A 23,368-nucleotide genomic window follows, 5' to 3' on the forward strand; every position below is an offset into this window, starting at 1 on the left:
CAATAGGTGGGCACAATGCTGTTTTTTATTTTTGCCTCTTAAATGTCATTAAGTGCTTGCACTCACATCAGGAGCATGGACATTGTCACTTTGATCCCACTGTATTTGGAAAATATAGTCATGGACTTTCATTTTTTATTACATTTTTGGATTCCTCATCGCAATTAATGGAAAATGATAAAGTTTAATTAAAATCAATTGATCAAATTTTGAGAATGAATGCATTTCTGTAAGATGTACAGAAGAGGCTTTGTTAATGCTCCATCTCAATAAACAACTGTCAGTTGTATCTGACAAATATTGATCAATCATTATATTTAAATGTTAGTATTCAATTAAACTATTTAAAATCAAATTGAGCTTAACAGTTGTAAATATTGTGAAAAGGTATGTTTTCTCTATCGTTTTTGGCAGAATAATTGAGTAACAAAAAGTATTGGACACAATGAAACTTAGTCAAGCAAACCATCAGTATAATTATCTTGTTGGATCCTATCATCTTGCATAGTAACATTGTCGTCATTTTTCATTCATTAGGGACGATGTCCACACTGGAAGGGAGGGAGGGGATTATCACAAGTCAGACAAGAGAAAGGGGAGGGCTTGAGCTTTAGTGGATGTTCATTTATTTCATTTTATGTGACTTACAGGATTGTTTGTTTTCAAAATCTAAATTGATCGATTTTGATTAAAACTTTTCCATTTTCCATTCATTGCAATGAGGAATCCAAAAATGTAATGAGAATCCATTTAAATGTAAAAAATAGGGATCCATGACTTAATTTTTGATATATAGTGAGGTTAAACTGATGATATCTGTGCTCTCTGATGTGACTGATTGACCTAATGGAATTTAGGCATAGGGGTCAAAAATAAAAACAGCATTTCATGCATCTAACAGAAAACAAACAAAACACAAGAACAAAGCAATGTCTGTCAATTGTTTTGTTCTTGGGTTTTCTTTGTTTTCATGTCTCTGTGTCAGCAGGTATGAAAATAATCTCTCCTGCAGCTGGCAAGTACAAGAATAGCCTCTTTTGTGGCAGCAAATGCAAAGTTCATCTGCTCACAACCATCAGGTGTAAGGATCCTTCTATACCTAACAAGTGCAAGAATTGTTTTTATTTTTTATTTTTTCTGACTATGCCTCAATTCTATCATGATATAACAAAGTCACACAATTTCCTAGTTAAATTTTATACAGTTTATGCATTTTATATTTATTTCAAAATTTCTTGTATGTTTCATTTCTACTTATGGTATCTATCATTCATAAAGTGATGAAAGTTTTAAGGATGGTTGAGTTTTGTTGTATATCCAAAGAGGGGAGGAGGGTTATGGAAACTTGGACAAACAGACAAGAGAGAGGGGGGGAGTAAAAATTTCAAGAAAAATGTGACATTATTTATTGACAGTCCCTTATAAGATGGATCCATAATTCAAAAGAAAAACTTGAGCTGTGTAATCTCTCTACAGTGTTTTTATGCTGACATGTGTTCCTTTCAGTATAATTTGATATACAGGGTGGGCCAGCGAAAACGAAACGGCAGAGTGTTCGTGTTCGTCCAAGCAAATCGCTCGGACAGGTCAATTTTACTCTCAAGGGGACATCTTATGCAATAAAGTTTTTGCGATTCTGAATATTAACTAAACAAACATTTTTTTCGAAATAAATGTTTGTTTAGTTAATACAAAATAAATGAGTTTTTAAAATTTATTGTTGTCTGTTGTATTCAGAATTGCAAAAACTTTATTTAAAAAGATGTCCCCTTGAGAGTAAAATCGACCTGTCCGAGCGATTTGCTTGGACGAACACGAACACTCTGCAGTTTCGTTTTTGCTGGCCCACCCTGTATAGCTATTCTTCTTCCTTATAGAAGTTTCAGTCATTACCACTGACATTATCCAAGAATTATTTGAAAGTTAAATGATGAAGGTATAATAAGAATCATCTTCATAACAGAAATCATTCAGGTGTGAATAGAATTCTCTAACTTGAATAACTGTCAGATTTATTCTGATTTTTATAATTATTTCACAACTGTTTGTAATGTTAGAACATATCTTTAATGTAAATGTTTGCATGTTTCTTTCCTCTCTCAAATGTTGTATAATGTTCTTATGTCAATTTCAATAAGTGTCTTTGAAGAATTATATCTTGCAAACTAATGATAGGAAAATTACTTTTAAGTGTATTCATATCAGCTCTTCACATGAAATCAATAAAAATTGATTTATTACAGAATACACAAGCAGTATTTTTGCCATTAATAATAAAATTGCTTCCAAAAAATAACAAGATTCATAATGAGATTAAAAAATATTGAAATATTCTTATAGATTAATAATATTTCTTAGTGTTCTGTTCAACAGACTTGAATGTGATGTATCACTTTTGTACCAAAAGAGTGACCAAAGAAGTCTAGCCTAATCAAGAAACTCAGAAAAAGAAAGCTGATCTTTTTATAAATTATTGAAAATATCTGTTACTTTCTCAGTAAATTCATCAGTAAAAGATTCTTCTTCACGCTAAGGCTAGGTTCACACTTCCAGTAACAACAATCGATATTAAATGATAATGACAACATGTTTTCTACGTAATTTGGCTGCAATTTTTAAAAATGGTAGACCTATAAATTCCCACTGTCCATCTGCCTGTCTTTCCTTAATTTCGATAATGGAATTAGATAGATGAAAGATGAACAGATGTGGAAACCTTACAGGCAGGAGGTTGATTAACAAGACCTGATTAACTCTATATGAACTTCCATTGCACACCAGAAGTTGTTATTTCAATTCAAAAATTTTCCCCTGAAAGGCATTAGATGGATGACCAGCATGACTCTAATGTTAAAGGAAAAGTATGATATACAGGGGCAAGCCATTACTAATATGAGGTGGAAAGCATATATTTTAAATTAAGTAAATTATTATTAGTTGTTAAAGCACTCACATTGTTGGTTACATTTTGCTGTTAGAACATGTGCAATTTAAAATACAGTGATTGGTTTACAAACAAATCAGATAACGAACACTTTCGCAAAAGATTTTTATGTTCAGACAACAAACACCTCACAGAACAAACACAAGAAGAAGCAACGTACAATAACGAATACCGATTGGTCTTCCCTTGTCTTCAGGCAACAATTCAAAACTTTTCGGAGCATGGGAGATGTCGACATTGATGCTTAATCTGGTATATACTTATCAGATAGTATTCCTCCAAACTTTGAAACTCTTGTAATTCCCCTTTTATTTTTCTGACAGAAACAATTCTTTTACAGTATTTGTGAGACGGTCAGGCAGGACTCATTAAGTTTTGCGTAGGTTTTTTTTTTTTTTTGAAAGGTGAGAGTATAATAGCATAGGTAGAGAATGGGCAGATGTCTGATGTTACTGGATAGTATGACTCAAACAGGTCTACAGTAGGCTTCAATTCAGTCTTATCTAAGAAAGATACTGTATAATCAAGAAGACTCAAGCAGCTTAAGGAGTAACAAAAATCACATCTGAAAAATGAAGAACTTTGAAGAGCTCATAATGGAACCTGAAATTGATCTGACACCAGAAAAACGCCAAGAAAGCTTGAATGAAAAACACCAAGAAACGGCGAGATATGTTTTCTTCTGAAAAAGAGGATTAATGCCGATATCTGCTATTAAACCTCTTTTGAAGAAGTGGGAGAGTGTCAGAACAATGTTCTTTGAATGGCATCCAAACCAAGTTGAGGTTAATAGGCTTAGAGATCTCTACAATTACAATACTATTAATTACTTCTGAAAAATCCTGAAAAAGAGAGAAATGCGATCAACATTAGACAGATTCTTTAATCTCCACAAATGGAAAAAGCACGACTAATAAAAATGCAAGACTGTGCATATATGTATTTTTATTATTTCATATAAATAAACGTAGTAAGAAAGTATATAATTTTTTATTTTTTATTTTTTTGGGGTCCCCAGAACGAATTAATCAAATTCCCATAAAAACCTATGGTAAATCGATAATCAGTTAACAAACAATTTGGATAGCAAACAAAGTCTTGGAACAGATTATGTTCATTAACTGATCACCCACTGTATATGTTTCCTGTTTCATAGATATTCTTGCTCAATATGTAACATGCTTACAATATAGAATTCAGACAAAAATATTAGTTCTTCGACATTAAATAGGAATGAAAAATCATTATTAATCAATCTCTAATTATTTTTGTTGTTATTTTAACTGTTTCTTTAATTAATTAATTTATTTATTTAAACAATGAAATTAACATCTATAAACTATGCAGATCTGCAGTCATTAGCAACAACTTCCTCTGAACATCACAATCTCACATTGATCTGAAATTATTCTTTGCTACATTAACCAGTTTGTGTAATGATATTCCTATTATAAAGTGCTTTATTATGAGGCTTAATACTTCACAGACAAGTTGTAATTTTTTAAGTGTAAATGAAATTTCTTATTACAACCTTGTTATAAAATAGTCATAACAGTAACCAATCAGAGTAGTTCTTTGCTTATAATGGAGTCATTGATACTGATGAAACTGAAATCAAATCTTATGCTATTTTTGGTTAAGTTTAACTTAGTAAATATTAATGACCAAAAATCAATAAATTTGTTACATCAAATTTAATTTTCAAAACCTATATATAGTATGCTTGGAGTTCATAATACTGTTTATAAATAATGCCAATTATTTGAAAAACTTGAAAATATATTAAAATCTGAAATTAACTGATATAGTATTGGTAACATTTAGTTTATATTAGAAATCAGTTTTAATAATTTGTTAATAATAACTAGTAGAATAAAACATGTTATTTATGTTAAAACCAAATGTTTCAATTATACAAAATGTTTCAAAATCAGGCTACAAACTGAACATTGGCACCGGCAAGATGTCCAGTTTTGATACTCGATGCTGATAGTGGCTAGTAATTTTAAAGTATCAATACTTTAAAACTACTCATGGTATCAGGATGTCTCTAGTTATAGCTAATTCAGTTATTATAGTTTTCAGTTTCAAGTAGAATGTAATATTAATAAACCATTAATATTACATTCTACTCATATCCTTAAGTATCCATTTAAAATATTATGTATGTAAAAAATGAAAAACATAAACAAGTAATATTATTTAAAAAAATAATTAGTAAAAATTTTCTATAATTTAATCTATCCATTTTCAATATTTAAAAGATCAATTTTGCAAATTAAAATTTTAAGTAAAATTTTGAATTAGAAAAAGTCATCTTTTTAGACTCGTTGAACTAAAAAAGATGTTTAAAATAAGACATTTTATTATACAAGAATGATTTTTCTTATTATTGATCCATAAATGTAAATAATACATAAGTACTTGTGTATTATTTATGTTTATAGTATACAAGTAATTTTCAGTTGCTATTTTTAATAAATTTCTTTATACAGTATATGTAAGTTTTAATTTAGAAAATTTTTTTAACTTTTCCTTATTTATACAGTATCAATAAATTAGAAGGTTTTTGTATTGAAATAAATCAACAATTGTTTAAGATGGTATGCAGGTTCTTTCCTACTTATGAACAGGTTAGGTTTCAGAGGTTTTGTTGTAAGTTGAAAAGAAATGTAGAAAGTACATTTATACACAGGATAATCATGTATTGTTAGTGTTTGATCCTTGAATGTACTTAATCAAATACATTATGCTCATTTACCTGCTTGCTATTGCTTACAAGGGGAACCTGGAAAGTTGTCATCACTGATTTCTACAAAATTTTCTGGATGTCTAGCTATTTACTCATACTTAAACTCTACCAAAACCTCAGGATTAATATAAAGTTTTTCTAGAACTATTAATACCAATGCAGAAGCACCATTCACGTGTTCATGGTATGGTGTGATTAGTTAAGACATTACATGAAGAGCATCAATATTCAGGTTCAAATCCTGCATGAGATAAACCTTTTTTTACTTTTATAATTTAATCTTATTGTTATTTAATTCATGTACAATTTTTATGCCATTTTAATTATTGAATTTTAAATTTATTATTATTTATAAAATATCGGGATTCAAAAATTATTTTACAATTTAAAGTTTTCGGTACAAAAACTATACATGCAATAAATACTTACAATTACTGTTTCACAAGAATATGACAACATTTTGGGAGGTATTTATCATAAAAACAGTTAAAACATAATGGTTGGCTCACCATGCTCAAATAATCATTACTGCTTCATTCGCATAATCTTTACATTTTGTTTTAATAACAGAGGGTAGAAAACAAACTTCATTAACTTTTCTGAAAATATTTCTTTTGCATGTTATTTCAGATGCAAACAATGCATATTTTAACATGTCAAAAAAACTGGTTGTGAATTAGAGAGTGTATTTCAAAAGCATCTTCATGATTGGCTATTTCTCTATTGGTTTTAAGGAGATAGCTACAGTGCACTAGTGCTCATTTATGCCATAGGAATATTCATATCTCGCAAACCAAATACAATATAAGCAAAAATGTCTTCTATGGAAATTTGTCTGGCATACTTAATGGCTTTATTTATATTGTCCATCATTGGGGTCACTGGCAAATGAAAACAGAGAATCCTAGCTGTTAACTTTGGTTGCTTCTCTTTCTACATCAAAGGGACCTACCCAATGAACTCTAGCACTGCCCTTATCTCTCTAGTAAAACTGAATCATCCAGGCAGAAAACATAATCTTTGTTTAGTTTCATTTCCTGATTTGATTAGGCCTATCTATCTACTAATATATTCAGTATATATAATATATTTTTGTCTGGAAAGAGTACAGATGGTGTTGAGTTGCTTATTATGGTATCTTCCTATCCTTACATATAAAATGTAATATAAATGTATTGAAATGTATAATATAAGAAACTATATTATGTTAAATAATACAAAATGTGATTATAATGTTGTATATGTATTTTCTAAATATGGAGCAATCAAAATAAAAAAAATATATATTTTCAATAACAGTAAAAGTGCTCAGCAAGTAAACCACTATAATACAACACCTTAATTTTGCTGAGAATTAGATATTTTAATCACAAACGCTTTCAACCTGATTAACAGGCCATCTTCAGGTCTAAAAAATGATAATGGAACAGAAACGTTCCATGTATAGAATTAAATATTTAAATCAAAATTTTTAGAACAAAAATTTAAAAAATATACAATAGAGACGGAATAAAATATAAAATTAAAATATACAAGAGAATAAATAAAAATAAACTAAAAAATATAATATACATAATAAATCTTCCCATAACTGATTCTAGCATGAGTTTTCAGTGAATTTTTTAATCATGTATTTCCACGCCGACGACAGGCTCTCAGCATCTCTCGCATTCAAACACCCTTCCCGTAGCCTACTCTTATATATTTCAATCTTCTCCGCTGTCATTGATAAAGTGGGGGAAGATACTGGTTTTATAATCGTTGCCTCGTCCCATTTTACTATCGAACCTTGGACTTGCGACATTTGTGACAAAACTGTGGTATTGGATCCTTTTTTTACGTTATACCGATGTTCTTTTAGCCTTACCCCTAAGCTCCTGTTGGTGACGCCGATGTAGTCTTTCTTAACATCTAGTTGGATGTTTTCATAAGGAACTTTATAGACCCCTGGTTTCTCTTCTGTCTTTATTCTATCCTTATCATTTCTCAATATCTTATATAAATTTGGGGCTCTTTTTAAAATCATTCTTGCTTGTTTCTTATTAGCCACTTCTTTCATAATATTGCTCAAATTACTGTTATACGTAAACTTCAAGCGTCTATTGTGATCCGTATTTAATCCTTGTTTCTCATTGTTCTTTTCATATTTTTTGAGTAATCCTACTATGGTGCTTTTCTTGTAGCCTAGGGCCTGAGCTATTTGCAATATTCTTTCAATTTCTTTATTTCTGTCACCGATTCTATCACAATACAAATAGGCTCTTCTTATCAAAGTTTGAAACGCAGCCATTTTATATCGATATGGATCCATGGACTGTGCTGGTATATATAGCGGGGTGTGAGTAGGTTTAACATATACGCTTGTGGACAAATGATCTCCCATGAACTTTATATTAATGTCTAAGAAGTGCACACTCACGGAACTTTTTTGCTCTAACTTTAATCTAAGACCATCCTTGTTATTATTGATTTTATTCAAAAATTCATGTATCCTGCCACTGTTTCTCCATAATATAAAAACGTCATCCACATATCTGATGAAATGTATGATATCTTCCTTAAAATTTTGTAGAGCTTCTCTTTCCAACCTTCTAACTACCAACTCGCAAAGAGTTTCAGAGAGGGGACTTCCCATCGGAACCCCTCTTTTCTGCCTGTAAATTCGACCACAAAACGTAAAACAAGATTGATAACATACCAGGCTAGCGAGTTCTTCTAGGTCTTGGGTGTAACCAAGCAACTGAGGGTTGTTGTTGTACATGAAATCCAATAATGCCTTCACACATGACTCAATCTTTACTGAAGGATACATACTTTCATAATCTAAAATGGTCGCAACTTCGTCCTCCATTAACGAAATATTTTGCATTTCTTTCACTACGACAAGAGGATCTTTTGCCACCAGTCTATCGTCTTCTATCTGTGAGGATAAATATTCATGTAGCCTTTTCTCTAAGATAAAGGTGGGCCCCCTACATTTCTCTACTACTGGTCTTAATTCATTTCCAGTTTTGTGCGTCTTAGCAAATGCAAACAATCTTGGAGCTCCTGAATTTGGGTTGTGACATTTCTTCAGAAAAGGCAAAACGGCCGCGAGACTTGAGCGTTCCATCTTTTTGACCCTTCTGTCCGGAGATCCAATCATTTTGTCGTCAACCACTTCACATTCAGTCTTCCTGATGTAAGTATGTAATTCCCTGTTATATGTATGCCTCTTCATGACAACCAAATGTTTAGTTTTGTCCGCTTTGGTCAACACTAGATCATTCGTTCTTAACCACTCCTTCGTAAGCCATATGTCTCTATTGCTAATATTAGTTGCTTTTTTCTTTGGGCGGTTACTGATGACAGTCTTCCATCTAAAGAATTCTTTATCTAAAGGATCCATGCCAACAATCCCTCTCTCCATCTCCTGTATGGAGGTTTCCCAACTATTCCCCACATCTGGGAAACAACGTAAAAACGTACAAGATATACAGGAAGTTGGTGTTAAAGTTGATTAAAGCGAGTTGTAAGTTAGAATTTTTAAGAGAATGTTTAAAGAACAAAGTCTATCCCATGTCGATCTATCGTATTAGCATCCCTACCGAATGCCGTTCGCTTATCGGTAACTTCCGTTTAGCTTGCCTCAAAAAATCTATTAGAATAACAAAGAACAGGAAGTATGGGGTCTTAAATGATATTATTCGTTTAGAAGATACCGTGTACAAAGATGATCCGAATAAACTAACTCATATCAACAATAGGGTTGTGGATTTGGCGGAAGCAGTCAGGAAGAATTCCACTAAACATTATGTGAAAAAATTGAAATGGATTATTGGTAAACAAGTAAAAAGATTGAATAAAGGGAACCCTAATACCTTCCAAGTATGGGACCGGATAGAAATACCAAAGAAAATCAAAGAAGTGCTTGAAAAAGGACCTAACTTTGTCCCAGATGTGGGGAATAGTTGGGAAACCTCCATACAGGAGATGGAGAGAGGGATTGTTGGCATGGATCCTTTAGATAAAGAATTCTTTAGATGGAAGACTGTCATCAGTAACCGCCCAAAGAAAAAAGCAACTAATATTAGCAATAGAGACATATGGCTTACGAAGGAGTGGTTAAGAACGAATGATCTAGTGTTGACCAAAGCGGACAAAACTAAACATTTGGTTGTCATGAAGAGGCATACATATAACAGGGAATTACATACTTACATCAGGAAGACTGAATGTGAAGTGGTTGACGACAAAATGATTGGATCTCCGGACAGAAGGGTCAAAAAGATGGAACGCTCAAGTCTCGCGGCCGTTTTGCCTTTTCTGAAGAAATGTCACAACCCAAATTCAGGAGCTCCAAGATTGTTTGCATTTGCTAAGACGCACAAAACTGGAAATGAATTAAGACCAGTAGTAGAGAAATGTAGGGGGCCCACCTTTATCTTAGAGAAAAGGCTACATGAATATTTATCCTCACAGATAGAAGACGATAGACTGGTGGCAAAAGATCCTCTTGTCGTAGTGAAAGAAATGCAAAATATTTCGTTAATGGAGGACGAAGTTGCGACCATTTTAGATTATGAAAGTATGTATCCTTCAGTAAAGATTGAGTCATGTGTGAAGGCATTATTGGATTTCATGTACAACAACAACCCTCAGTTGCTTGGTTACACCCAAGACCTAGAAGAACTCGCTAGCCTGGTATGTTATCAATCTTGTTTTACGTTTTGTGGTCGAATTTACAGGCAGAAAAGAGGGGTTCCGATGGGAAGTCCCCTCTCTGGAATTCTTTGCGAGTTGGTAGTTAGAAGGTTGGAAAGAGAAGCTCTACAAAATTTTAAGGAAGATATCATACATTTCATCAGATATGTGGATGACGTTTTTATATTATGGAGAAACAGTGGCAGGATACATGAATTTTTGAATAAAATCAATAATAACAAGGATGGTCTTAGATTAAAGTTAGAGCAAAAAAGTTCCGTGAGTGTGCACTTCTTAGACATTAATATAAAGTTCATGGGAGATCATTTGTCCACAAGCGTATATGTTAAACCTACTCACACCCCGCTATATATACCAGCACAGTCCATGGATCCATATCGATATAAAATGGCTGCGTTTCAAACTTTGATAAGAAGAGCCTATTTGTATTGTGATAGAATCGGTGACAGAAATAAAGAAATTGAAAGAATATTGCAAATAGCTCAGGCCCTAGGCTACAAGAAAAGCACCATAGTAGGATTACTCAAAAAATATGAAAAGAACAATGAGAAACAAGGATTAAATACGGATCACAATAGACGCTTGAAGTTTACGTATAACAGTAATTTGAGCAGTATTATGAAAGAAGTGGCTAATAAGAAACAAGCAAGAATGATTTTAAAAAGAGCCCCAAATTTATATAAGATATTGAGAAATGATAAGGATAGAATAAAGACAGAAGAGAAACCAGGGGTCTATAAAGTTCCTTATGAAAACATCCAGCTAGATGTTAAGAAAGACTACATCGGCGTCACCAACAGGAGCTTAGGGGTAAGGCTAAAAGAACATCGGTATAACGTAAAAAAAGGATCCAATACCACGGTTTTGTCACAAATGTCGCAAGTCCAAGGTTCGATAGTAAAATGGGACGAGGCAACGATTATAAAACCAGTATCTTCCCCCACTTTATCAATGACAGCGGAGAAGATTGAAATATATAAGAGTAGGCTACGGGAAGGGTGTTTGAATGCGAGAGATGCTGAGAGCCTGTCGTCGGCGTGGAAATACATGATTAAAAAATTCACTGAAAACTCATGCTAGAATCAGTTATGGGAAGATTTATTATGTATATTATATTTTTTAGTTTATTTTTATTTATTCTCTTGTATATTTTAATTTTATATTTTATTCCGTCTCTATTGTATATTTTTTAAATTTTTGTTCTAAAAATTTTGATTTAAATATTTAATTCTATACATGGAACGTTTCTGTTCCATTATCATTTTTTAGACCTGAAGATGGCCTGTTAATCAGGTTGAAAGCGTTTGTGATTAAAATATCTAATTCTCAGCAAAATTAAGGTGTTGTATTATAGTATATTTTCAATGACTTTAAAAACTGTACCTAACAAATGTAATAAGAATAAGATTAAATTTTTTTTTACATTTATAATTTATCTCATACAGGATTCTATCCCACATATTAATGCTCTTCAAGCAATACCTTACCATGCCATGGATGGTGCTTCTGCATAGGTATTAATAGTTCTAGAAAAACTTTAATTGTGATTTTCTCAAGAATGCCTGAATAGTGAGTCCTGTGGCTTTAGTAGTTTAAGTATGAGTAAATACATGTCCATAAAATTTTGAAATTGGTGATGACAACCTCCTGGGTTCCCCTTATTAGTAGTGAGTGTTTCAAATATGCTTTTTTTAACCTAATATACTTGCATTTATAAAACTAAGTTTAGTTTCCATGGTAATAGTAACACTTCTTACATTTATCTCTACTGTTAGATTTACTTGCATGTTTGAAGCAAAAATCATAAGTTTAAGAAAGTTACAAATAATAACAATTAATGCTATTTATCCAACACCACCAACTTTAATGCCACCTAATGAGCAGTCATGGAACATAAGAATCTGTGCAAAAACGAAAAATGCAATATACAATAGAAATAAGCCCATTATAATTATTTATTAAAAATTTATTATTTACTACTGGTCAAAGACTGATTTTAGTGCCACCTCATGAGCATCAAGAACCTCAGAATCCAAGCAAAATTTAAATTTTAGATGTATAGTCAAATTGTGTATAAGTTTGAAAGTTCTTAAATTGAACTTTCATAAGTAGGGGAGCTTCTGTATTTACATGTTTAAGGAATGAATCCCTTGGAATTTCAATATGTTTCTCTATTGAATGAATTGTTGTTTATGCATGCTCTCCGGAATTTAATTCATGTAAATCATACTCATTCAGGATTTCACTAATTTTTATATAGTGTAATGGTTAATTGCTTTAATTAATGTCAATAAACCAATATAAATTTTGAATAGTCAGAACCACTGCCTACCTTTGGGTATAAAATACCCATTATCCAAATTATCTCGGGTATCTGAATAGAAAAATTTCCACTGTCAACTATTTAGTCAGTATCTAGAATTTCATAAACTTAAACTTAGACATTATCTGTAAATCTCTTGATGTAAATGTTTAAGTTGATGTCTGAACAAAATATAAAAACATGTTACTGATATTTCTAAAAAAAATTCACTTTTTATCCCCTAGTGCTTAAAATGATGATGATAATCTTTTATTAAACTGTTAATTAAAGAGCATAGGAACAGTATTAAAATAAAAGTTAAATGGCAATGTTTGAAATAACTATAGTGAACTGTAGCTAAGATAAAACAGTCAGCAAAACAACTTGTATGCTTATATGAGCCCAAATGTAAATGATAAACTTGGAAAATAGATATTTGGTTTAATATAAAACTCTATGTGTCACATTAAAATGTAAAAACGAAATAAATAAGATGTAGAAACAATAGAAGACAACAGAATGCTGGTTAAATTATACTAAACCAACATACACAAAAGCCAAGAATCCAGCCAAAATTTTCACGTACATGACAAAAATATTTGCATAAGTGAAGTTTTTTGCTGGATTCTTGGCTTTTATGGATGTTGATTTACAGAAATAGTCTAGAAAAATAATTTATTCAATTTTTAAAATTTTAAGATATTTATTAAAATTACCATCATTGCTTATAATAATTTTTCATTTCAGGCATCTGAAAGAGAGCAATGAAGAAAATGTATATAATTGTATTAAATTCTGTTGTGTATTAATGTAATGTAGAAACAAACAATAAAAGTATATCAAAAATTTAAGACGTCCATAGTACTCATCATGGACATTAGCGCTACATAAAGTATTTTAAATTTTATTCAAAACGGTTCATTGGTCTTGGAGATATTAAGAGAGATTCGAACAAGAACGTCATTCAAGAAAATCTCGTGGAGCAAGTGCTGTAAATGGCGCGGATAAGATTGGTATTCACGAAGAATGCGCCTTATACTTGAATTAGTAGAGCGCATTGTTCTAGTTATTTATCTTGTACCAGAATCCTTACCAATTAGCAATAACCTACGCTGATATTCGTGTAGACTGCAGTTTATGCTCTTCCTCGATCGATGGTAATAGTTAAAAGTATATCGAGCAACGGCGAGATGGCCGAACGGTTAAAATGTCGGTCTACCGCTTCTGGGGATCCGGAATCGAACCGGATGGGTCGAAAAATCAAATTTTTCGGGTGTAGTTCGTACGGATGTCTCGCCCCGTTTCTCGTCACCTGGCTTCCTCATTGTGGACGTGGCCGAACCAATAATGTGCTTGCTAAAAAGACCCCTTTAAGTACCCATAGGGCGGACAGACTTAAAGATAAAAGTATTTTATCTCATATTAATAACATAATTGTACAAGGATAAGGACTCAAACATTGTTTGTATTACCTTAAGAAATTCATTTTAGAATTCATATTAATAAGTTAAAATGGAACTTTTATGATCATTATTCTACAGATGTTTGTATCGTTTAAAAAAAATTCATGATAGTGGTCCGCGGAATTCAAAACTGAGTTTAGTGGTCTGTGAGGTCAGAAATGTTGGCGACTACTGCATTATATAGCCCCTCATATAATTTCACAAACTTATGAGGGTTTCACATTCTAAGATTTGGCCAAACATAAAACATCCTGTATAGACTACATTTAATAAATAAAATTAATTGTATATCTGCTTTGATATTTTATTTTATTGAATTTTTGAGACAGAAATTTAAGAATTACTATATATAGCAGAGGTGGGCAAGCAAGAGTTCAGTGGGAGCCGAAATGTAGGTTTTGCAAAATGCATGGGAGCCGCGGTTCTGTACTGTCGTGGCGGATAGTATAGTAAGGAGGGTATGGATAGGGTGTCCCCCATCCGGATCGAGAACTTGGAAATAAATTACTAAATATTACATATATATAATTACACATATTCACAAAATTGTGGAAATAAAATTGTAAAAATAATAATAAAAAGCAGAAATTAACACTTTCAGCAAGAGCCGCATGTAACTCGAAAAGAGCCGCATTTGCCTTGTCTGATATATAGTTACTAATTTTTATTATTTTAGTAGCTGTATCAAATAAATTTTATGTTTATTATGAATCATTAAATACAAACAATGTTGGCTTATTTACACAGCAATAATACACTTTATTTATTATTATTTAATATTATATTCTAATAATCAGAATTAATTCAAAATTTTTGGTTGTTTAGCCGGTAAAGAAAGTCATATCTATGGCAAATTCGAGACAAATATCAAAGGAAACTGACAAAAGGCAGAACTATCTAACTTCATCTCCTCAGAATATCTTATGGAAAATGATGAGTGAAGGTTTAATGTGCGATTCTGTCTTAAAGACTACAGACGGAGGGGAATTCCAGGTTCATCGAACAATATTAGTTACCTGTAGTCCCTACTTCGAAGCGTTATATACAAGTCCGATTAACAAGAATCCAAGAAAAGTAATCACGATTCCAAACGTAACGGCCAAGATGCTGCAGCACATAATACAATTCGCCTATACGCGACACAACGATATATCGATGAACAACACGTGTCAATTAAGTTCGGTGGCGGATCAATTTATCGTCATCAAAATGGTAAAGAATTGCTGCGATTTTCTGCTTAATCACATCGATAAAAGAAACTGCAATCGCATATGGAAGCTGTTCAGGTTATACCGGTATCACTGCAAAGAGATGAAAGAGAAAGCTTTCAAGTGCGTATATTAATTACAGCATTCTTATAGTGCTACGAGGTTACAATAACGTTTTCGCCTTCTTTAATAGATTTATATTAATCAACCTTACGGAAGTCGCTAGAGAAGAGCAGTATCTAACACTATCCGTGGACGAAGTGATAACCATCGTAAGTCACGAAGAAGTGAACGTCAAAGAAGATTTCGTGTGGGAAATGGTTTTGCGTTGGATCGAACACAGTCGAAATAGCCGTTCGATGTATATTACCAGGCTAATACCGCACGTGCGCCTGTGTTTGATGGACCCGAATTATTTTACACAAGACGTCAAACTAAACAAGTACGTTTGTAGCGATTCAAACTGCCGCTCTGTTATCATCGAAGCCATTAGATGCCTATTTGATTTCGATGCGACGATGCTGGAAAGAAACCGTATTACGTGCGAATTACAGACACCTAGATTACCACATGGAATCATGTTCGTTAATGGTGGATGGTGTGACAAAAGCGCTATAAATCTTATCGACTTACGACATTAAAACGGATAGCTGGATGTTGGTTGTATCTGATGTTACTTATACAGTATAATCATAGTGTTTACACACAGTATAATTATGCAGTATATAAATTAAATGTTAAATTATAATTATATACTTTCAGAATAGTGTTCGTGTAGTGTTTATACAGTACAATTATACGGTGTTTACTGTATAATCATTTTAAAAACAAAGCTTTAAATTTCTGTTTGAGACCATTATGGCTAAGGCCGGATTTGTGCATGTCTATGGCCGTTGTCTGGTAAAGTGGCTTTAATACAACTAGATAAGTAAATCAATGGTATAGTTTGTGTCATTTAAAACGGGATATGTCATTAAATATATCCGTCTGTATTAAAAGTCGCTTTTCTACGCAGTGCACTGTATAGCACAAGTTCTAGCTGTTTTGAATGCATCATTAAGTTTATTTGGTGGACAGGAAGAGTCTTTCATATAAGATTATAGGACCATTGCAAGCAAGACCGATTGAAGGTTTTACGGGGTCTCGGGGAAAAGATTATTAATGGGTGCTTTAAAATTTTATTAAAAAAGAATTGTTTTTAATTGGAAAATTATATAATTTTATTGAACATAATTTACAAACCATTAAATATATATAGTTATATACTCGTCAAAGAATAGCAAAAAACAAAAAAATTTTGTTATAGAAACATGAAAGTGTGGGTATAAATTCGAAAGTTTATCGGGCCTCGGTCTGAGGCCCGAAAAACCAGCCCTGACTATGGCACCAATAAATTCATTTTAATATAAGTTTATTACTTTTCTGGCTCTGTTATATATAAAAAAGAGAAAGTATGGCGATCTGTCAAAAAGTTACCTCCACCTAAAATTTTTACATTTTTGGACTCGGGGACCTTGAAAAGTCGAGAAATGCAAAAAAATTCGGGGGTTTTTCTGTATGTATGGATGTTAGTGTGTTTGTGGCATGATTTTGTTCACCTACTATAAAGCTTAATAACTTTCGTGATTTTTGATGAAAATTTCTGAAATTTTGCAAGAAAGTTTGCGTATTAGAGATTGATTCTATTAAATTTTGTTGGTTAAAGGTCGAGGGGTGGAAAGATATATGGAGCTATGTCATATCTAGTAGGGTCGTACTTAATGACGATTTCACTCGTTATTAGCATTTACATTATATATATATATATAACTCAGAAAATTAAGCTTTCTGCCATTTTATAACAACTAATTATATAAAAAGTTTTTTAAAATATCAGTTATCTAAAATATCATAACAGATGGCGCCATACGCAGTTTTAAATTTTGCTGGGAAAGTTAAGTAACTGGTTGCTAAATTTTTTCCTATAAGAATTTCTATCTTCATTCCAAATGAAAATGGATAACAGCACTTCTATGTTAAATTATAATTATATATTGCTGTGAAAGATTTAAGGAGGAAATGTGAATTTTGTTTTTTAGAAAATACTGAAACGAAATTAATATTTTCACAGTTACCCACAGAAAATCAAGTTGGACCAAGAGCGCACCACAGATGTGCAGTTATAGGTTACAAAATCTACGTTTTAGGAGGATTGATGGTACAGAGTACTTTAATACTTGCTATTGCTTTGATACTTGTACGACAACATGGATGGAGGTTGCTCCAATGTATTCAGAAAGGTTAATATTTACTTTCTTAATATAAAAAACATAAGTTAAGCATAGACTACAGGAATTTACTCTTATCCTCATTGTATATATTTTTAGGTGTTACATTAATATAGCCATTGTAGACGACATCATATATGCCTTGGGCGGATTTAATGGAATCACCAGATTAAACTCGGCTGAAAAATATAATTATGACACAAATCAAGTAAATATAATAAAATAGTTTTTACTTTATAGAATTTTATCAACTTTAGAATTACATTTTTGCTTCTCTCTTTAAGTGGCAGATGATCGCTTCCATGAATTTCGAGAAGAGTGATGCATGTGCTACAGAGTTAGAAGGTTGCGTTTATGTTCTGGGTGGTTTTAATGGTCAAGATTTCTTGAAAACAGCAGAATTTTACAATTCCAAAACGAATCAATGGACTATGATATCCTCCTTTTACAAGAAACTCCACTACCTTACGTAGTGGAGTTTCTTGTAAAAGTCATAATGGTAACCTCTATGTTTTTGGAGGTATCAACGGAAATTCTAGACTTTCTAGTGAAGAAAAATATAATCTTAGAACTAAAAAATGGTATCCTCTTTCCGATATGAACACACCTAGAAGTAATTTTGCCGTTGTTGTAAGTAAATTTTGCTTCTATAATATAATATATACGTTTATTCGGTAGATATTGTGATATATAATTCTTTTCTCTTTTGTAGGTTTTAGAAGATTTAATATTTGCTCTGGGTTGTTTCAATGGTGCTATAACAGTTTCTAGTGTGGAGTACTACGATATAAAAAAAAGACCAGTGGACTCAAGCTAAAGAAATGTACATTCCAAGATCTGCATGAACAGCTTGCGTAGTAACAAAGTTACCCAACGTAAGACATTATATCTCAAGAAGAGAAGTCTGATCTCTGAAAATAACAAGTTCAATAAATTTCTTGAACACTAAATTCAAGATCATTGACTCCTTTCACATTTCTAAATAAATTTAAAATAAAATTTAAGATGCTTCTAAAGTGTTATTTAAGCATATACAAAGCATTATTTCTTTATGTTTATTATGTAAGGCTAGGGATTCTCAAAGATTTTCATTCGCGTGGCTTTTAGAGCTACTTCAACATTCGTTTCTCCTCTCAACTGATATGAACAAAACAATATTTCGATATTAGTAGGAACACAACAATAGGAACAATCAGTTTTCTACAAGTAAACAGTAAAATTTAAAAACATAAATATTTATAATAAATAAGTGCGTTTATTTTTTAATAAAAAATGGAGAATGTTTGCGCTCTCGTAACCGTTTTGTGTCCCCTCTTTTGGCATACCTTAGCTCAAAAAGAGGTGAATGGTTTTAACTTTGCCTATGACTAATCTTACCGCATCGAAGTCAATCAGCAACGAGTCTCCTTAGAAACTCGCAATGAAGAGGACCCTATGCTGCTTGGATTTTTTTAAAATTTATATTAATAATTTTAAATTATACATCACAAAAACCCGTGGGTATTAATTCAAATTTGTTTTTGTTTTCGTGAAATAAAAAAGACTCGAAAAAATTACAATTTTCATTTTTCTTAGATTGATGGGCCCCGAAAATCTTTATAGGGACCTCAAAATTATAGTTGTGCTAGAATTGTTTGATATTTCTAAGTTAAAATAAATACAACCAAATATGTTTTGCCATGAAGATGGTGTACCATCCATGGAGCTATAATGTCTGACTGGCCATCCAGCCTGAATGGCATCTGTTTATGTACATATTCTATGTTTATTTTTGTTTATTATATGCAATGCAGACATTCATGTAATCCCATTACCTCCTCCTTTTCACCAATCTATACTATATCTCTTTCCCCTCCTCTTTCCTTTCCACCCCCTCCCCATCTCTACCTCTTCCTTCCACTCCTAGCGGCTAAGTCTCAGGACAGCCCACTTCCTGTAATAAATAAATAAATAAATGTCTGACTGGAACGGCAGCGCTTTGTTGCTACCAGAGATGTACTTGAAGCTAGAAGTGGCTTTACTGTAGAACAAACCGCTGTATTGTAAAGGAAAGAAAGTTTCTTTTGCTTTTGAACTCGATGTTGGAAAACGAAAGACAAAGAAAATGAATTAATTTGGCCGAAATGCATATTGTAAAAAGAAGTATGTTATTGAATGAAACGTTTTTCTAAAAGCAATAATTGTCCACTAAGCTTTCGATAGTGGTTAACGGATAAATTGAGATCATCCGGTAATCTCAACCACCATCCCACTGTTTTAGTGTTTATATTAATTGTTACAAAAACCACCCTCATTGTTTCACATTAATAATTGTTATTGGTAACTATCACTTTGGTAACTATTATACTTTGAGGTGTTTGTGTGTTTTTGTCATCTACCTCTAGTAAAAATTCATCTTCCACAGATGTGGTGTCTATAAGTAAATCATTAATTTTTTTACGAGAGATGTATTCGTAAAAATTTCTGGACACCATTTGTGCGAGATATGAAATTTTTGTGCAATTTTGTTAACTTTGTAATGTTTTTACAATTTTTTTAGTTTATGCTAAAAGAATTGTAAAAACATTACAAAGTTAAAAAATTGCACAAAAACCATTTTCCACGCAAATGATGTGCATAAATTTTTACGATTTTTACTTTCTCGGCTCTGTTTTTCTTTAACGATCGCCATACTTTCCCTCTGTTATATACACAGTTTGTATATAACAGAGGGAGGTATGACGATCGTCATAAAATGACCGCTCCCCAAAGATGGACTCAGGAGACCTTGAAAGAATGAGAAATTAAAAAAAAAAAAAAAAATTGGGGTTTTCTGTATATATGGATGTGTGTGTTTGTGGCATGATTTTATTCATTCGCATTGAAGCAAAATAACGGGGGTCGTGTGTCAAATCTCGTGTAGGATCGGACTTAATGACGATTTTACTCGTTAGCATTTACAATATTTTATAAAATACATCCTTACCCTCAAAATTATGAACTTATTTGCCATTTTATAATAATTAATTAAACTTATAAAAAATTTTTTTTAAAAATAAAATATAAGAGATAACGCCACACGCAGTTTTATATGTTGCCAGGAAAGTTAAACAACTCGTTGCATGATTTTTTTCCAGTGGCAGCTCGTAACTGTATAATATTCGGGTGTCGTGGTAGGAAGACGTGCGGCTCACAATCCTAATAGGGCCCACAAGTGGCCAAGCGGTCTTCGTTCCCTGAACACTGGTAGTTCGGTCGTGGGTTTCGCGCCTCGTTCGGACGGGCTGGCCACGTGGAGTTTTCCGCTTTTTCTCCATGTCTGTAACGCCTAAATAGGGGCCAGCTTCCCATAAAAAGACCTCCCGGAAGGCACCCTCCAAACAGATCGCCCAAGTGTTGCGTTACCATAACTAAACAAACAAACACAACCCTAATAGAATCGTTTTGATTTCGTATAATGTTGGATCGGCGCTAGTTTTCATAAAAACATTAATTTTAACCATGTAACAAAACGATATATTTTTGTAAGTTTATTTTTCTTTGGGTAGTGCTGCAGTCCCACAGTGCATATCACGACTCGCCACTGGTTTTTCCAATAAATATAATGGTTTCACACTGCCTACTTGTTTTCTATGGCCGCCTTTCTTTCAGTGATTTGAACTAATCAATCTTTGCACTTAATAAGGAGTCTACCAGTGGATTCTGAAACAGAAGCAGAAAATATAAATGGTTTGTAGGTCTATTGTGCAGATTTGTCCAGAAAAATATCACTTTCCGGATCGCGCTGATTTAACTTTTTCGATGACTATGAAACAGGTTTAATAGCTTATCATGTCAATGACTTATTGGGCTTCAATTTGAAAAAATTGTAGACCTGTACATTCCCATTGTCGTTTGTCTGTCTGTCCTTCTTTAATTTCGAGAACGGAGTTAGATAGGTGAAAGATGAAACAAGATATGGAAAGCTTATGGACAGTAGGTACAGATTAAATATATATGAATTCCGGTTGTGACTAGAAGTCATGTTATTTCAATTCAAAAATTTTTCCCTGAACGGAGTTAGATAGATGACTGGCACAACTTTATTGCTAACAGGAAAAGTATGATATACAGGTGCAAGACACTACTAACTTGAAGTAGAGAGCATATATTTTAAATTAAATGATTTTAAAAAATGATAAAAATTGCAGCCTGGCATTGTGACGTCAAAATAAATAATTGCTTATCTGATTATTAGTTTAGATCAGGGGTTACCAAATTACGGGCCACGGGCCGGATCCGGCCTGCAAGGTTAGCTCATTCGGCCTTCCGTTACACTGTGATACAAATGAGCTAAAATATAATTATTTATAAAGAAATATAAATTGTAGATAAACTTATTTAAACCTTTTTCTTACACAGTAAGTGTAGGCCTAATTAAAGATGCCAGAAGCGGTATAATCTGATTTTTGCATCTTACAGTAATATACTTTTTAGGAAAATCAGTGAAATAAAAAATTCGGCAACTTTTCGCGACTTTAGATATCAGATCGCTTTTTGTGTAAGTACCTGCAATGAAGTTTCTAACAAAAGCGATTACGAGTTTGCTGCAGAGATCGTGTTTGTGTATTAGTAAATAAATATGCTGGTTGTTTTTATTTTTTGTGTATTCAGTGTACTGTATTGAACAACATAGTTATGCGGTTCACACTCGTCATTCTCTCAGATATGTGGCCCGCTGTGAAAAAAGTTTGGTGACCCCTGGTATAGATCCTTTAAAAGAGTCCGAACAAGTAGACTTTAATTGAGTTATACTTTACAAATTACACTTCAATTCCATACAGAAATAACATTTTCTGGCCTTTTATAAGATAATTTATTTGGTTACAGTTTCATTTACCGCAATGTGGTTCAACACAAATTTGCATACTTTTACGACATACAGTAGCCGATTTTAACAACTATTTCCAATAACTCGAACATAGCCAAACATAATTAATAGATTAATATAAAAATTGTTTTATAAGACATTTAATCAGTTTTCATTTAATTTTACACATAAGTTTTTATTTATACAATTTTTGGCTTTTTTTTTTTTTTTTTTAACTCTCCGCCCTGTGGGCACTAAGAGGGCCTCTTTTAGTAGGCCCATTATGGGTTCGGCCAGGCCCACAATGGGGCGACCGGGTGGTGAGAGACGGGGCCCGACATATCCGAACGGACCACCCCCCGAAAAATTCCTGGGGATTATTCGACCCGTTCGGATTCGATCCCGGGTCCCCCAGAGCGGTAGGCTGCCACCTTTACCGCTTTTTTTTGGCTTTCAAACTTTCAAAACTTTTCTTAAATTTTCTACTATATGTGTTTTTTTTCCCCCTATGTAAAATTTCAGTATTGTCCTTATCTATATTACAATTATTCAATAAACAGTGATCGTGAAAAACGAAATTAATCTGTGGTATTTTAAGTCGGCAATCTATTCTTTCAACCTTATATTTACTTACGCTTTGTTTCACCTATATAAATATTAGTATCACTACAAGTACTGTACATGGAATTTTATACTATATTTCGCGTTATTTCCTTTGCCTGTTTAGTTTTTCTTCCTAATTGTTTCGCTTTTAATCTAGAATGCAATTTTTCATATTTAGATGCTAATTTTACATTAATTTTTCTCATTTCTTTATCAATTTCTTCGTATAAACCTTTAATGTAAGGGAAGCTAATATACTTTATATCAGGATCTTTTTTTAATCTTTCGTATTTTTTG

General features: G+C 32.5%; 2 protein-coding genes and 1 long non-coding RNA gene across 3 annotated transcripts in view; all 3 read left to right on the plus strand.

The window, feature by feature from the left end:
* Mzt1 (Mitotic spindle organizing protein 1) overlaps positions 1-13,553 on the plus strand; it is a 49,219-nt gene extending 35,666 nt beyond the window's left edge. The window contains exon 3 of the mRNA XM_067284087.1: positions 13,450-13,553. Within this exon, the coding sequence (XP_067140188.1) occupies positions 13,450-13,470 (21 nt within the window). The 3' untranslated portion in view covers positions 13,471-13,553. The remainder of the gene's footprint in view (positions 1-13,449) is intronic.
* A 1,415-nt stretch (positions 13,554-14,968) lies between these two features.
* On the plus strand, positions 14,969-18,039 carry LOC136986548 (kelch-like protein 10). The gene is made up of 4 exons (XM_067284108.1): positions 14,969-15,496; positions 15,567-16,036; positions 17,484-17,629; positions 17,925-18,039. The coding sequence occupies exons 1-2, from the start codon at positions 15,012-15,014 to the stop codon at positions 16,012-16,014; spliced, it is 933 nt and encodes a 310-aa protein (XP_067140209.1). The 5' UTR covers positions 14,969-15,011; the 3' UTR covers positions 16,015-16,036; positions 17,484-17,629; positions 17,925-18,039.
* Positions 18,040-18,107: 68 nt separating this feature from the next.
* LOC136986549 (uncharacterized) lies at positions 18,108-18,590 on the plus strand. Its single transcript, XR_010882493.1, has 2 exons — positions 18,108-18,270; positions 18,353-18,590. It is a non-coding gene; the product is annotated as an uncharacterized lncRNA (long non-coding RNA).
* Positions 18,591-23,368: the final 4,778 nt, after the last annotated feature.

This window comes from Centruroides vittatus, unplaced genomic scaffold, assembly GCF_030686945.1.
Source record: "Centruroides vittatus isolate TY-2023 unplaced genomic scaffold, ASM3068694v2 scaffold_1152, whole genome shotgun sequence".
In the NCBI taxonomy this organism is placed as follows: Eukaryota; Metazoa; Arthropoda; class Arachnida; order Scorpiones; family Buthidae; genus Centruroides; species Centruroides vittatus.